Genomic DNA, 14429 nt, shown 5'->3' with positions numbered 1-14429 from the left:
TGAGCTCATTTCTAGGTCTGAAATTCCATAGGTCTTCAAATGCCTTGGAACCAGTTTTTAAAAATTAGTGTAAAAATTTCATGTCTTGTTTTTATATTTCCAGGGGCTTCTTCTTCTGACTCAGAAGGGGACCCTAACAAGGAAGAGATGAATCGGTAATTCTAATTTTGCTTAAGTCTTGCCTAGCAGGTTTATTTTAATATTTCCAACATTTTAAAAATGAGGTATCACCAATGAAACATTATCATACCTATATCTACTGAGTGAAAAAAAAAACAGTGCTTCAAAAAAAAATTCAGGTTTTCTGACTAAATAACAGTACTCACAAGAACACAAAACCTGGTGATACTAAATTATATATGGGAGTGATCTAGGCAAGTCATAACCTTTTTGCTGAACAATTGTACTAAGTATTGAACAGTTATATCCATCTATTCATTACTTTCCACAAATATTGACGAAGCACCTACTGTACACCTGACACTTCACTAGATGCAGTGGGTACTAAGAAAAATCAGATACTTCTTGCTTTCCTGCTTACAGTCTAGTAGAATGAAATACATAGCAAATATGGCAAGAGATGTATATCAAGCATATAGACAGTAAGAGTAATAAAGTATAATAGACAATTATGTGCAAGGTATAAACGACTTGGCACAAAGAACTCTATTGGTTGAGGAGGGAAAGAGAGATCAGGAAGGGCAACGCAGAGTTGGTGGCCTTCAGCTGAGGCTTAAAAGAACAGTAGTAGGTGGACAGCCCCAAACGAGAGGAAAAGGCATTTTGGCCAAAGAGGCTGTGGAGAGAAGGCATGGGAACTGGAAAGGGACACAATAGCCACTCCTTGATCCTGTCTGAAACAAACAATGTTTAGAAGACTGGTTAAAGAGTTATTAACTGTGTTTGCATATTCTGTCCTCCCCTATAAGGAGTAGCTACTCTTTAAGGGCAGAAATCATCTTACTCTTCAAAATCCTTTATGTCTATCTTAAAATGATAATTTGCTTTTAGCTTTTGTGCAGATACAAAAATTCATAGCCAGAGTAAATGATTTCTCTCTTCAACTCACTTCCTTATTCTCATGGCTTCAGTTCAATTTCTCCTTTTTTCCTGCCTCTTTATTGCCTCCTTACAGGTGCCCCAGCCTTTTTCCCTTTTACAATTTTTCAAATACAACCAGTTATTCTCTAAAAGAGCATTCTGGTCCTATCATTTCCCTGACTTATAAAAATTATCTATGGGAAAATAAAATGCAAAATAAACATTTTTTAAAAACCTTAGCATGGCATACAGAGTCTGACTCAGGAGAGTATCAACCAGACTTTCTTGCCCTCTCCTCCCCATCCCCCCACCTCAAGCTCTCTACACCGTTGCCATCTCACTGAACAATGTACCATTAATTTCCACCCCCTCCTTGCCCTTCTTCAAGCTGTGTACTTCGCTAGGAATGTCCTATCTCCTTCTCTGCCTGGTCTTCAAAAACCCAGTCAAGTTCTATAATAAACTTCTCCTCTATTGCACCTTTATGCCTCCTTCCTCAAGGCACTCATAACACAGTTACAAGCCTCATGAGTATGAATTTTTATATACATACTTATATAAGCAAGAAATATCTTATTTGTTTATTTTCTTTACATCTACTTGTAGGAGGTAGGACCTAGCTTCAGTTATGTGTAATAGAGACTCAAAATAATGACTAAAATAAGACATTTATTTCTCATTTGCATAAAAAATACGGATTTAGCTGGTAAGACCACTTCACAGTCCACTGGGTTTCAATCTGCTTCCATCTTTCTACTTCATCTAATTCCAAGGTGTGGCCTCATTCTCTTAGTCTAAAGTTGGAAGAAATAAGGGTATACCTTGCCCACCTTTTAAGGTCATTTCTCTTAAAACACATACATTACTATCCCTCATATTCCATGACCAGAAAGTAGTCATGTGGACACACCTACCTCCAATGAAGGTTGGGAAATACAGTGTTTATTTAGAGTAGCCATGTAAAGAAATCAGGGGTTCTAGTATTGTAGAAAAAGAAAATAGATGCTCAGGGAACACTGATAGCCTCGGTATCGCCACATAATTCTGTTTCTGAGACCCTGACTTACCTGGCTAGAAAAATATTTAACCAGTCATTATTGGATATCCCCTTCCTCCTCCATGATGATGGAAAAATCCTTCGGATATAGATATGGATACAGATAGTGTGTTATGTTAAACACTTCTCTATGCATCTTACATGAATTACCTTATTTAACCCTCACAAAAACCCAATGAGACAAAAAAGTATTATTTTCCCACTTGAGAAATGAGGAAGCTGAGGAAGACAGAGGTAACATCTAAACAAAAGGGGCCCTGACTAGTATGGTTCAGTGGGTTGGGTGTCATCCCGCAAACCAAAAGGTCACCGGTTCGATTCCCAGTCAAGGCACATGCTGGGTTGCTGGCCATGTCCCCAGTTGGAGGCATGTGAAAGGCAACCAGTCACAGCCAATCAATGTTTCTTTTGCACATCAATGCTTTTCTCCCTCTCTTTCTCCCTCCCTTCCCCTGTCTCTAAAAATAAATAAATAAAGTCTTTAAAAAAAATAAACAAAATGGAAGCCCATTCTGTCATCGGTCTTCTACCCCAACAGGTTACTGGAGACAGGCCCATGTTCCAGACCTCAAGTTCCCTTTAAGTGCAGTCCTTTGTTGCTTCCTGATATGCTTGGGTACTGATAGCTTTAGCAAAAGTGGGACTCTTTAGTCAGAGGGGGTTACCATCCCCTCTGGACTCAGGTTTTCCCTCTTGTCACGTTCTCTCGCAAGATCCACAAAACTAAAATAATCCCCCCTCTGTGGCCTCTTCAAGAATATTTCTTGGCTCCCTTGCCTTTCAAATAATCTCTTTAATTTGTGTAAACTTGAAGAGCTCATTGACTCAGGCTATTTCTGCCTTCTGCCATGCCAAAATCCCAGAAGCAAAGATTTACAAGGCCTGGCCTCTTACTTGAAATAGGAAGGGGAGAGAAAATACAGAGGCCAACAACAAAACAAATCTCAAAACTTATCTTCTGCACATGCTCTGCCCTAGCAGTTGTCTGGATTCTCCATTGTAAATATGCGCAAGTCCCCAGCTTGGCTGAGGGCAATTAATTCAAGGACAGGAGTGGTATCTTATCATCTTCCTGTTTACATTTAACAAAGTGTTAGCAAAGAAGTTTTCAGTAATGGCTTGTGGAATATTGTTGACCAAAGATTTGTATTACATCTAACTGTAAGCAGGGATAACATTACTAACTTTGCTGAAAGAATTTTCACAAGAAATGATAGGTCTGTTTTATATATATTTTTCAATCATTTCTCAGAGTCCAGAAGCCAAATGAGATGTCATCCCCTCCCACAACTTCTGCAGCCATTCCTTCAGCAGCACCCCAAGCACAGCATGTGGTGGCCCAGCCAAGTGTGTCAATCATCCAGCAGGTACACGAAGCTAAGTGAAATCAAGTGCCAGGGACTGCGACAGACAAGCTCTGTGAGCATGACCATGTTGTATGGCATGATCATGTTCTTCTCTGTTGCACCTTCATAATGATCTTGGGTAACACACTTTTATGATCATGATAATCTGTACTTCTGATGTAAGGTATCAGTGGTTCCTCTTGCTTTGGGAACATATTGTTTAGCTTCATAGGCAACTTTCATAGGAAAAAAGCTCCCTATGAATTAGTCTCTAATATTCCAGCTTTATTGGCATTAGGGTATTGATACAGTTCTCACAGTGGCCCAAGATAACTATACATCATGAAACTCAGTTTTACAGAGCTGTAGAGAATTCTGCTTTCTAACACAGCAACCATGAAATTATTTTTTAAAATACATTAAAGGCTCCCATCCTTCAAGTTGATGATGATGCTGCTGACGATGATAATCCTAATACATGCTTAATGTGAAAACATTCCAAAAATACAGAAGTATATTAAGTAAAAACTTTAGTTAAGATTATATTCCCATGCTCTCACTCCTCAGAGGTACCTTCTTTTAACAGTTTCTAGCAGATAATTTCATGCATTTTCTAAGCATATATCTATAAATATGTGTTATGTATATAGTTCCAAAAATATAAAATCATACCAATGTAAATATATTTGTAATGTGTTATTGATATATTTATTGATTTAAAATCACTTTTTAAAAAATTAAACCTGACTTATTCAAGCCATTTAGTAATGCAGAGGGGGACACATTTTAGTTCTAATTCAGTAGTTTTCAAATTGTGACTTGTGGAGGCTCAGGAGTTCTATGATAATTCTTCAGGGATTTAGGGTTAATTACATAGCTTTATATGTGAGATGGTCGGCACATATTTACAGCCACCGTGATCTAGAAAAAAAATTCAGTATAAAATTCGAAGTCTGTGATTCATAGACTTAGAAATTGTCAGTCTTTTGGTTTTAGATTAATTTCATATACCAGACTCTGTAAATGTGTTATATTTATCTCTATATCTACCTGATAATGATAGGGCCTATAAATCTATTGTTCATTCTCTTCTCACAGTGTCGGAGTCCTACCAACTATTTGCAAGGTCTGGATGGAAAACCTATCATTGCAGCTCCTGTGTTTACAAAGGTAATCAAAGTATTGCTTCTTTCTGTCATGGCTTTAAATATACTACAATACCCAAACAAAGCTGTAGGTGCCAATATTTACTGATTTTATCTGAGGATTTTGGTCTGTTAAAAGCGTAGTATAGGATTTAGGATTTTCAGTAGTTGTTACTATGTTATTCAAGTCCCAGATTTCTAATAACCGTTTGTGTAATGAAAGAAATGTCTTCCCACTCACCACATTGATCTCTATGGCCATCCTATTGCTGTTAAACACAATAGCCACACATACAGGTCAGATGATAAGTTTCCAGCCACTTTATACTCCAATGGTTTCTCTGGACACACTTTCAAAAGAATTGAGTTGCACCAAAACAATGTCTTTAGTGCTCAAGGAGATGAAGTTAAATGTTCTTAGGAGGCTTAGTATAAAGCTTCACTCTAGGACAATGAATCTTATTTTTCTCTTTCCTGGTATCAACTATTGTGGTGGCATTAATTCTGGGTCTCACAGTCTTTGTATTACAACTGGAAGTTTTACTCAAGGACTTTTGTTTACAAATGGGGAAAAAAAACAAACAAGCAAGAACCAGAGAAATTACGCAATTTATCCAATGTCACAGAACTAGTTAGCAGTAGAATCAGGACTAGAAACAAGTTCTCTCAATTCTCACTCAATGTATGTTCTTTCACTTGTAAAATATTGACTTTGTTTATCTGTTATACAAGGCAATAAATTAAAAGGTAAAAAAATTGAGTCACATTACATTTTTTTAGAGAAGTTCCACCATATCGGCTCATCCTAGATGGTTTTCCAAAATCAACCAGAGTCTTGAGTGAGACATGTTTATCCATATGCATATCAGTTAGGTCAACATTCTTATGTGAAACAAGATGCTGCTTGATTTTTCAGGTCCATTTTTTGTAACCTGCTTTTAGAATTTCAGCATTGCTTCTTTTCAAAGACTTGAATGAGGAAAGCAACATGTTGTGACTTGGCGAATACAAGACTTTGATGAAGGGTTACAAAAGAATGTGTGCGTGTGTGTGTTATATAGCTAATAGAACCATCTGTAATTGTCTCTTATTTCACTGCTAAGTCAGTTAGCCTTAAAACAGAGCTTAAGTGCCCCAGAAATCAAGACACTTTAATTTGTCATGCCCATTTGTCACATCTTAGAGACAGTGCTGACTCTTCAAAAGTAACTAAATCACCGAATAATACGTACCTAGTCCAAACTGATGTCCCCTCCGCTTTTCTCTTCCTTACTACCATCTGCCCAGCCAGACACCAGAGAGGTGGCCTTTATCTCCTCCCACTCACTTTTAAATCTCCTCAGGTGCTCTATCTTCCCTGCATCTGTATCACCTGGTGCTAACTTCTGGTACAATATTCAGCACAATAAAATTGTTTACTTTTCTGTCTCTCCCAAGCACCTTGAAGGCTATCTCTAATACCTAGATTAAAATACATGAAGGTAATAATAGGCCCAAAGACATTTTTATTATTCCAAAAAGTACAGTAGGACTTTAACACTTATTCTTTACATTTTGTTTTCATGGACCAGTTAGAACAACAGGTTTAGCGGCTTTTGTGTGGTGACTCTGATTACCTCCTTCTAACTAGATGCTCTGATTGACAGATACATATATGCATTGGATAAATAAAAATGGGTAAATGAATAATCATTAGTATATGTTGTATGTTAGACAAATCTCCAAAAAACATTAGATCCACAGTGGGAAAATGGTCTTTAAGGCAAAAACCCAAGCTCTGATCAGGCTCCCTGAGCCCTCAGATGTATGCTTTTGCCTCCATAAATGGGACCAGGATCATTCGGACGTGGGGACTATGATAAGCTGACTCAGATTCCAGAGAGACTCACCAGCAACAGCGGGCTTGCGTTAGTTTCCATCAGTGCAGGCAGGATTGAGGTCATAGTCACTGCCAGTGTCCTTTGAAAATTTCTGCGTCAGAGCCACTGGCAGTGGTAATCACGTGGCATGAGCCATGATAGCTGATCATTTGCATATGTTCATTAGGGTTATTTCTGCTCTATTTACTTCATTAGGGACTTCTGGCATATCAACCCCATGACTCACTTTCTATACTGCCCAGCAAAACATTTCTTTGCCAAGAGAGCAATGGCAAGAAGCCAGTTTTTTTTCAAAGCATCAATTAAAGAGCTGAGTTTTACTTAACTTTGTGTGCCTTATTTGGTGATAGGGAAATACTGGTATTGTCTTTTTTAAAAAGATTAAAATAAAAAAGAGGGCTGCCCATCAAAACAGTGGTAGAGTTTGAGACAAGACTAAGGTTCTATACTCACTGCTCTGATCATAGGTGATACCTATGTTTTAAAATATCTTATGGAGATAGACTATCCTTCATCCTCTATCAGAATCAAAGACACTTTCACTCTATTTATGGGGGAAAAACAGTGCTCGCACTTCTTGAGTGCGAAGGGAGGTAGGTGATCAAATTAGAATCTTACGCCTCACACTGCTCCCACTCCAGCAGCAGCTGCTCTGGCGGACTTTCAAGGCTGCAGCAGCCCTGGCTCCAGCTGCTTCAGCAGTAATTTGAAGAGTGCAAGGGGGCAGGGGAAGTGAGAAGTTAAAGAAGTGTGCTTTCATTATATAATATCAGAGGCAGGAAACCCTGAAATAACTGGACCAGTAACTGGATCCAGATTTCTGAAGATTACATGGGCCCCTTGCCCCCAACCTGGCAATTCCAGAGGCTTTTCTGACTCAGCTGTTGCACAGGGCACCTGTGACAATCAAGGGGCAAAAGGGTCTTGTCTTCAATCAAATAGTTACTTATCAGGAAAACCTACTCTGATCCAATTCCAGCCTAAAACACTAAAAACATTCATTGGCAGCATCTTCCAAGTTGCAAAAAAATGTCAACTGGATTAAAAAGGGAATAAAATGGCAGTATGAACCTTGTAGCTAACATCTTTTCATCAATAAGGATGATGCCCTTTCTCAAGATGTCCCTGCATTATATTTGTGGGTAGGATCTGCTAAATAGGAACTGTGTCCTTTCAACTCACATCTGTAGCACTTGGCACGGTGGTTGGCACAAAGCAGGCACACAGTAATATTTAGTCTGTGGTGAATAACTTCCATTTCAGCTAAGAAGGAATGACTGCTTTCATCACTTTGTGGGGTCCAAGTGTCTTTAGTGGGAATAAAGTGAGGAAAAAATCCAATATCAGATGGCGCTGTGTAGTGAAGTCACTCTACAAAGAATGTCTTCCCAGATGACCAGCATGGTGAGGACACAGAAGACAGATTTGCACTTTGGATACTGTTTACCTCAAGAGGTTGCAGACATTTGGTTATAGCGACTTCAGTCCAGACCCATAATTCTTAGTTAAGACTAACTTAATCTTTGCTAGTTGGGGAATATTTCATTAGCCTTGTTTGTCTTCAGTGAAATTGAGATGATTATGATCAAGTCTGTACACAGTGTACACATTGCGCCATGAGTAACAGCCTAAGACCCACTACTGGTTTAAACGTGGCACTATCCACACTATGTTCAAATGGTGCAACTGTTTTGAATGCAGATGTGCAGCAATGTGTGCCAATTCCTCCAATGGGACTTTTGTAGAAAAGCAGTTTTCAGCGATAACAATTATCATTGTCCTTCAAACTATGACTTTCAACAACTTTTCCTGTGGAGCTTGTAAGATGACCCTTTGGTACTTCCTTTGCTGAGTATTGATGATGTGTCACACTGGAATGTGCTTCTATCTTATATCACAGATATTTAGTGGGCATATTCCATACACTGCAATAACTCAGGTATCTTGGCTGGACTCTCATATAGAACACAGGTCTTGGCCATCAGTGTGAAGTGAGTAACAATAACAATGTTGGTCTCAATTGTGAGCAACATATTCTCTCAAGGAAGTGCTTTTTCCAGCAGGGCTTTGCTGTAACCTCTGCAGATTAAGAATTGACTTATGTATCTGAACTGAACCGGAAGCCATGTCAAAATATATCAATTGACCCCATTCTGCTTACATCTATTTTTAAAATGAGCCGTATTTTATTTATTCAATTCCTTCTGCCATCACCACCTTTTTTTGTTGTTGTTTCTTTGTTTGTTTTTCTAATTTGTTTACCTCAAGAAGGAATGAGCCCTGACTGGTGTGGCTCAGTTGACTGGGCATTGTCCCACAAACCTAAAAGTTGAGGTTCAAGTTCCAGTCATGGTACATGCCTGGGTTGCAGGCCAGGTCCCTGACTGGGGCACTGCAAGAAGTAGCCAATTAATGTTTATCTTGTACATCAATGTTTATCTCTCCTTTCCTTCCCTCTCTCTAAAAATAAGTAAATAAAGTCTTTAAAAAAAAAAGGGAATGCTACCCCATTACATACGAATCCCAGGGAGACGTCTGACTACCATTAAAGTATTCAATAGGGCCCAAAGTTTCTGTTTTAATAGAGAATTTGCTCAGATGTCAGGATCGGGCCGCATTCACCAGCTTGCCAGGGGCACTGAAGACTCACTGATGTTTCCTTCCTACTGAGAGCATTTCATTCTTGTCACTAGAAGATGTTGTTTTGAGTAGACAAGGAATAAAAAGGTTTTTAATCAAATTGTTCCTTATTAATCCAGAAACCACTCTGTACAAACCCCATCCTGAATTACTTCAGCAAACAAATTTCGAAACACTAAAATGAACAAAACACTAACTTTGAACTACAATGCCCTCTGGTCATCCCCACACCCCTGTGAGGTAAAAATCTCCTACTGTAGCTAAAACCATAGTTATCCCCATCCCAGTGTTCCTTAGACAAATGCCATAAATACAATACAGCCATGCACCAAATACTATAAATTGTTCAGACAAGAGCTATAAACAATCACCAAATATTTATTGAGTGAATGACAAAGGCAAATATATATATATATATATATATATATATATATCCTATATTTATATAGGCTATCCCCTTCTCTGAAGCAAGAACCACTCATTATTTCCTAATTGCAGATCCCAAAATTATCATAATTGAAAATGTCACAGCATTTGTTACTAAAAGAGCTTGTGGAGGAAGTTAATCATAACCTTTCTATGTTTATAATCTTTGGTCCAAAATTAAAAACAAAAATGTATTCACACACATACCTAAGAAACATTTCATAATTAAATGAAGCACCTACTACACAAATGAATGTGTGACTTCAAGTTTACAAATCATGATGAGTAAAAGACTAGCTGTGAAAGGAAAATGTGAGTTTCATTCTCTCATAGAGTCTATCATAGAGTCTATCATGGAATATACTGATATTTTACATTTCCAGGTGGTGTTTGTAAATCTTTTTTTTTTGTGGAAGTATGGAAAAATATTTAATAATACCTTCACAAAATTACAAGATATTTTACCATGACCTAAGACTCCAAGATATGTGACTATGATTTCATAGAGATTGTCATTACTTATATCCCTGAACAGATGTCTATACTGTAAAGAACACATAAGGGAAATAAAATAGCAAAACAAAAGTCAATTGCCAGAACTATAGAATGTAAATAAGGCAAAGCTAGGAAAACAGAGTCAACTACTTGGTTCAAAGAGATGTTACACCTCATGAATGGCAATATTCTTGTGTGGAAAAAATACATTATTCCTATGCTTAGTACCCCAAGTAGATTCTCACTCACTGCAGGTTTTTTAAATTGTCATTATTTTTGGAAACTACTTAGGCATTTAAGAACAGAAGTACTTTACCAATAAATTAACATTTTTTGGATCCCCTCAAAATGTTTTGCCTGGTATTTAATAAACTTGTCTGGTGCTGCAACAGAGAGGAAAAGGAAGATAGTGAGGAAAAAGGGTCATAAAGACTTATTGCACATGCACAGAAGCGAAGCTGCCAGACATGAAGATTCAGAAAAAATCCAAACACAGAGGCAATGGTATCTTTTTCTAAAATTCAGCACTGATCTAGATTTCAAAAATGTGTACTTTTTGCTTTTAATAATATTCTTCTCATTATAGATGTTACAAAATTTATCAGCCTCTGAGGGTCAGCTGGTTGTCTTTGAATGCAGAGTAAAAGGAGCTCCATCTCCTAAAGTTGAATGGTATAGAGAAGGGACCTTGATAGAAGATTCTCCAGATTTTAGAATTTTACAAAAAAGTAAGTTGATGCTTTAAAATTATTTTTCTGATAATTAATTTTTATAAATGTATTGTGTACCTTTATTTGCATAAATTTAACAACTAATTAAAATATAATAAAAAGAATACAATAAAAATCACTTGCAATCATAATCCCCCAAACTAAACACTGTTAATATTTTGGTGTATATTCGCCAAAATTTTTTTCATGCATATTTTTTAATAAAAATAAATCATACTCTTTTTTATGGTGTTAGATTAAGTACTAGATTTATTAGGGTAAGCATTTTGTAAGTTATATAAATGTCTTATCATTGGGTTGTACACCTGGAAGTGATACAATATAGTATGGCACTGTAAATCATACTTCCTTTTGTAAGGTAGTTTTTCACTCAACACTTAATGAGCATCTTTCCATGTTAATAAACATAGGCCATGATTACTTTTAAAAATATATCAGTACAATTAATTTCATATTTATTTAATTTCCTGTTGCTGAACATTTAGACTGTTAACAAATGTTTACTGTTATACTATGCTTCAATGCATGTTAACAGAAAATTCTTGTGACTATAGAATAAATTCAAGTATGAGAATTACCATTGTAAGTTCACTTTTCTTAGACTTTTAACATATATTGCCAAAATACAATCCCAAATGGTTGAATTAAATTTAGGATGATCACATAATTTATCATTGACTCTGAGACATTTGGGGAAGTCAAAGAGAGCGCTATTAATAATAACATAAAGATCCGAGGAATAAACCAGGTCTGTCCCAGCTGAACTGAGACATGTGTTGACCAAGCTATGTTTTACTACAGCCAACAATATATGGGAATGCCTTTTGTCTCATACTTTCACTAGCAATGGGAATTAAATTTTTTTTATCTTTGCTAATTTTATAGGCCCCAAATGGAAACACTTCTTTTGATCTGCACTTTACTGATTAGATGTGAGATGGAACTTTTTTCATATTTGTTTGGTCTTCGTATTTCTTTATTTTTAAATTACCTGTCCATATCTTTTGCTCATTTTTATATTAGATTTTTATTTTTATTGTAAGAATTACTTATATATTCAAGTGATTAATTCTTCTTTTCTTGTCACGTAAGTGCATTCACCTTGACCCATTTCAGCATAAAATACATTGAAATTTATTTGCTTTTTTGTTCATGTTTCTGCCTATCACAAAACTGTAGTCCTTGGATCAGTATGATATATAAATCAAACTACTATTAAGTTTAACAGCATTTATAGCAACAATAATATATTCTGAGTACCACTGAAACTGATTTAAAAAAAGAAAAAAAACTTCAATATTCTATCAGTACAGAAGATTGTAGCTAAGTTCAACAACTACCTACTGAGTGCCTACAACTTGATAAACATTAATTGAATACCTGTATGCAGTACAATGTGGGCATTTCCAAATTCTCTGGAATTCTCTGGAATACCAAAGAATTTTAAGATAAAGGACTGGTTCTCAAGAAACCTGTCATCTAATCCTTAGGCTCTTAATATTAGAAACTTTAGAGCAGAAAGTATACTCTACATTTTATTAGGATATGCGAGCCCAAAGGCAAAAATAACCTCCCAGTCTTCACAGTTATTTTCAGGTAAGGCTGAATGGGTACCAATGAAAGCCGGTTGTTCCTGAATCCCAGCTAACTCCATAACTTTTCTTCACCTAAGTTTTCTAAGTCTCAAGTGGAATCTGGGTATGTCTCAAGATACAGAAACATCATTTAGTTAGAGCTCTCTTGCTGCCCTTCTGTCACAATCATCTTGTTCCTGCGGAGACCACTGGTGCTTAGGTCATTGTAGTTAACATTTACAGCTTAGCCTTAACAAATCACTCATGAGTATGCAAGTGACTATGAAATTCTATAGAAAGCTTCTGATGAAAATATAATCTCTCAGTAAAATAAATGCTAAGAATCTTCTAATTTTTTTTCTCTTTTAGAACCTCGATCCATGGCAGAGCCAGGTAAAGATCATTTTAACTTTAATTTATTAGTATGTGATTAGTGATTTGATATATATAATAATACATATTAGAATTACACTGGTGTCACGAAAAAGTGAAAAACAAAGTTTTAAGGAAAAAATCCAAACCAACCCTAGCTATTACTGTGAAGGAAGTAAGGAGAGCATGGGCAAATTTGGAATATGTATCCACTACTTAGTATGAATGCAGTTAGTTCTTGGTATTGAGGAACGTTTCTTAGGAATAGCTTCTCTCTTTCTTTGGCCCCTACTCATGACCTCCCAAAACTTCGCAGAGCAATTTCCATAATACTAGATCAATTCCAACTTTACAGCATAAGTTTCTGAAAATGTATACATCAGATTTTGAAATTTGCAGAATCAACACAATGTTTGTGATTTAGTTGGAAGGACGCTAAGATGACATAAAAGTGACAAGTAGGTGAAGCTCTCGCCTCTAAAAAATATAGGTCACTTACAATCCAAGCATAAACACCGGAATGTCCTTTTTGTGATCACCCTGAAGTATCACATTGTATTTTCACCCCTGGGTAAGAATGATGGTTTGGAATTTCATTATTATAACTCTCTTCTGAAAACCAAATGGAAAGGCATTCCAGAAGTAGACATTGAACATCCATGTTTCATAGCCCTGCACGAGGCCCTTAGGGATACATAGTAAAGACCAGAGGGATCTTATCCTTGCATTGCTTGTAGCAGAGAATTATTTTTTCCCCTTGAAAATATTTCAGGCTTTTGACACATTCATCCAAAGCAGATATTTTCACTAGGCAGTCTCATATACAAAATAATTCCACAGTCACTCAAAAGTAGCCCCAGCCCAAAACAAATCCTGCCTTTCCCAGCTCCATCATCTAAAATCTCAGAGCCAGATCGTTCTTCTTCCCGTCTTGTATATAATTCAAGTACCCTTTGGAGACAAAATGCTTTATCTTATCAGGCAGGTATAGTGTAGTGTGAACGAATTTATCAGATCATTTTCTGAGAGCAGGTTACTGAAAAAGGAAGGTACCAATATTTGGAAGGGGAATCCAGAGAAGGAAACATAGGCCAAGGGCTCAGAAAAAGGATAGAGAGGCACCAAAACCAAGCTTTGCCTATCATTTAGGATTCTTTGGGCAGTAAGTAAATCAGACCTAAATGAAAATGGCTTAAGCAGTAAGAAAAATGTATTTTTTCACATAGCAACATGCCCTGAGAAATGGCATTCTTGAGATTGCTCAATTTAGTATCTCAGAGAGCATCGGAGACCAAGTAATTTTTTCTTTTCATTTTCCATTCTGCCATTCTCAGAGTATCCTCTTAGGCTGATTCTACTCATATACCCACGACAGTTGCCACAGTTATGGATATTAAATGCAGATGACAATAATCAGAGGCAAAAATAGGAAGTAACACTCTCTGTTGTCTCATGTAAAGAACAAGAACAGCTTTCCCAGAAACTCCCAGGTGACTTTCCCCAATATCTCATTGACCAGAATTGTGTGTCACATGCCATCATTTGGCAAGAATAGAGTTAGCATGACTGGCTTAGCATGACTAATCACAATTCACCACCTAAGACTGGCAAGGCCAGTTTGTCTTGAAGCACACGATTACTCCAAGGAGGGCAGACCAAGTTAGGAATCTGTTAATGAAGAAGAAAGAGGATGTAGAGTTATTGAGCAGGTACTCACCACTG

At 36.9% G+C, this 14429-nt stretch overlaps 1 protein-coding gene across 1 annotated transcript in view; it reads left to right on the top strand.

Annotated features, from left to right (window-relative positions):
* The window catches only part of MYPN (myopalladin), a 77902-nt gene that overhangs the window by 22410 nt on the left and 41063 nt on the right, over positions 1-14429 (top strand). Inside the window, exons 3-7 of the mRNA XM_054572696.1 lie at positions 104-155; positions 3351-3465; positions 4543-4614; positions 10617-10758; positions 12705-12728. Coding sequence (XP_054428671.1) covers positions 104-155; positions 3351-3465; positions 4543-4614; positions 10617-10758; positions 12705-12728 — 405 coding nt within the window. The remainder of the gene's footprint in view (positions 1-103; positions 156-3350; positions 3466-4542; positions 4615-10616; positions 10759-12704; positions 12729-14429) is intronic.

The sequence above is a fragment of the Pteronotus mesoamericanus genome, unplaced genomic scaffold (genome assembly GCF_021234165.1).
Source record: "Pteronotus mesoamericanus isolate MK-2021 breed Mesoamerican mustached bat unplaced genomic scaffold, CSHL_Meso_final contig_24, whole genome shotgun sequence".
Classification (NCBI taxonomy): Eukaryota; Metazoa; Chordata; class Mammalia; order Chiroptera; family Mormoopidae; genus Pteronotus; species Pteronotus mesoamericanus.
Note: the sequence above shows the minus strand (reverse complement) of the source record. Positions and strands in the feature narration are given on the sequence as shown.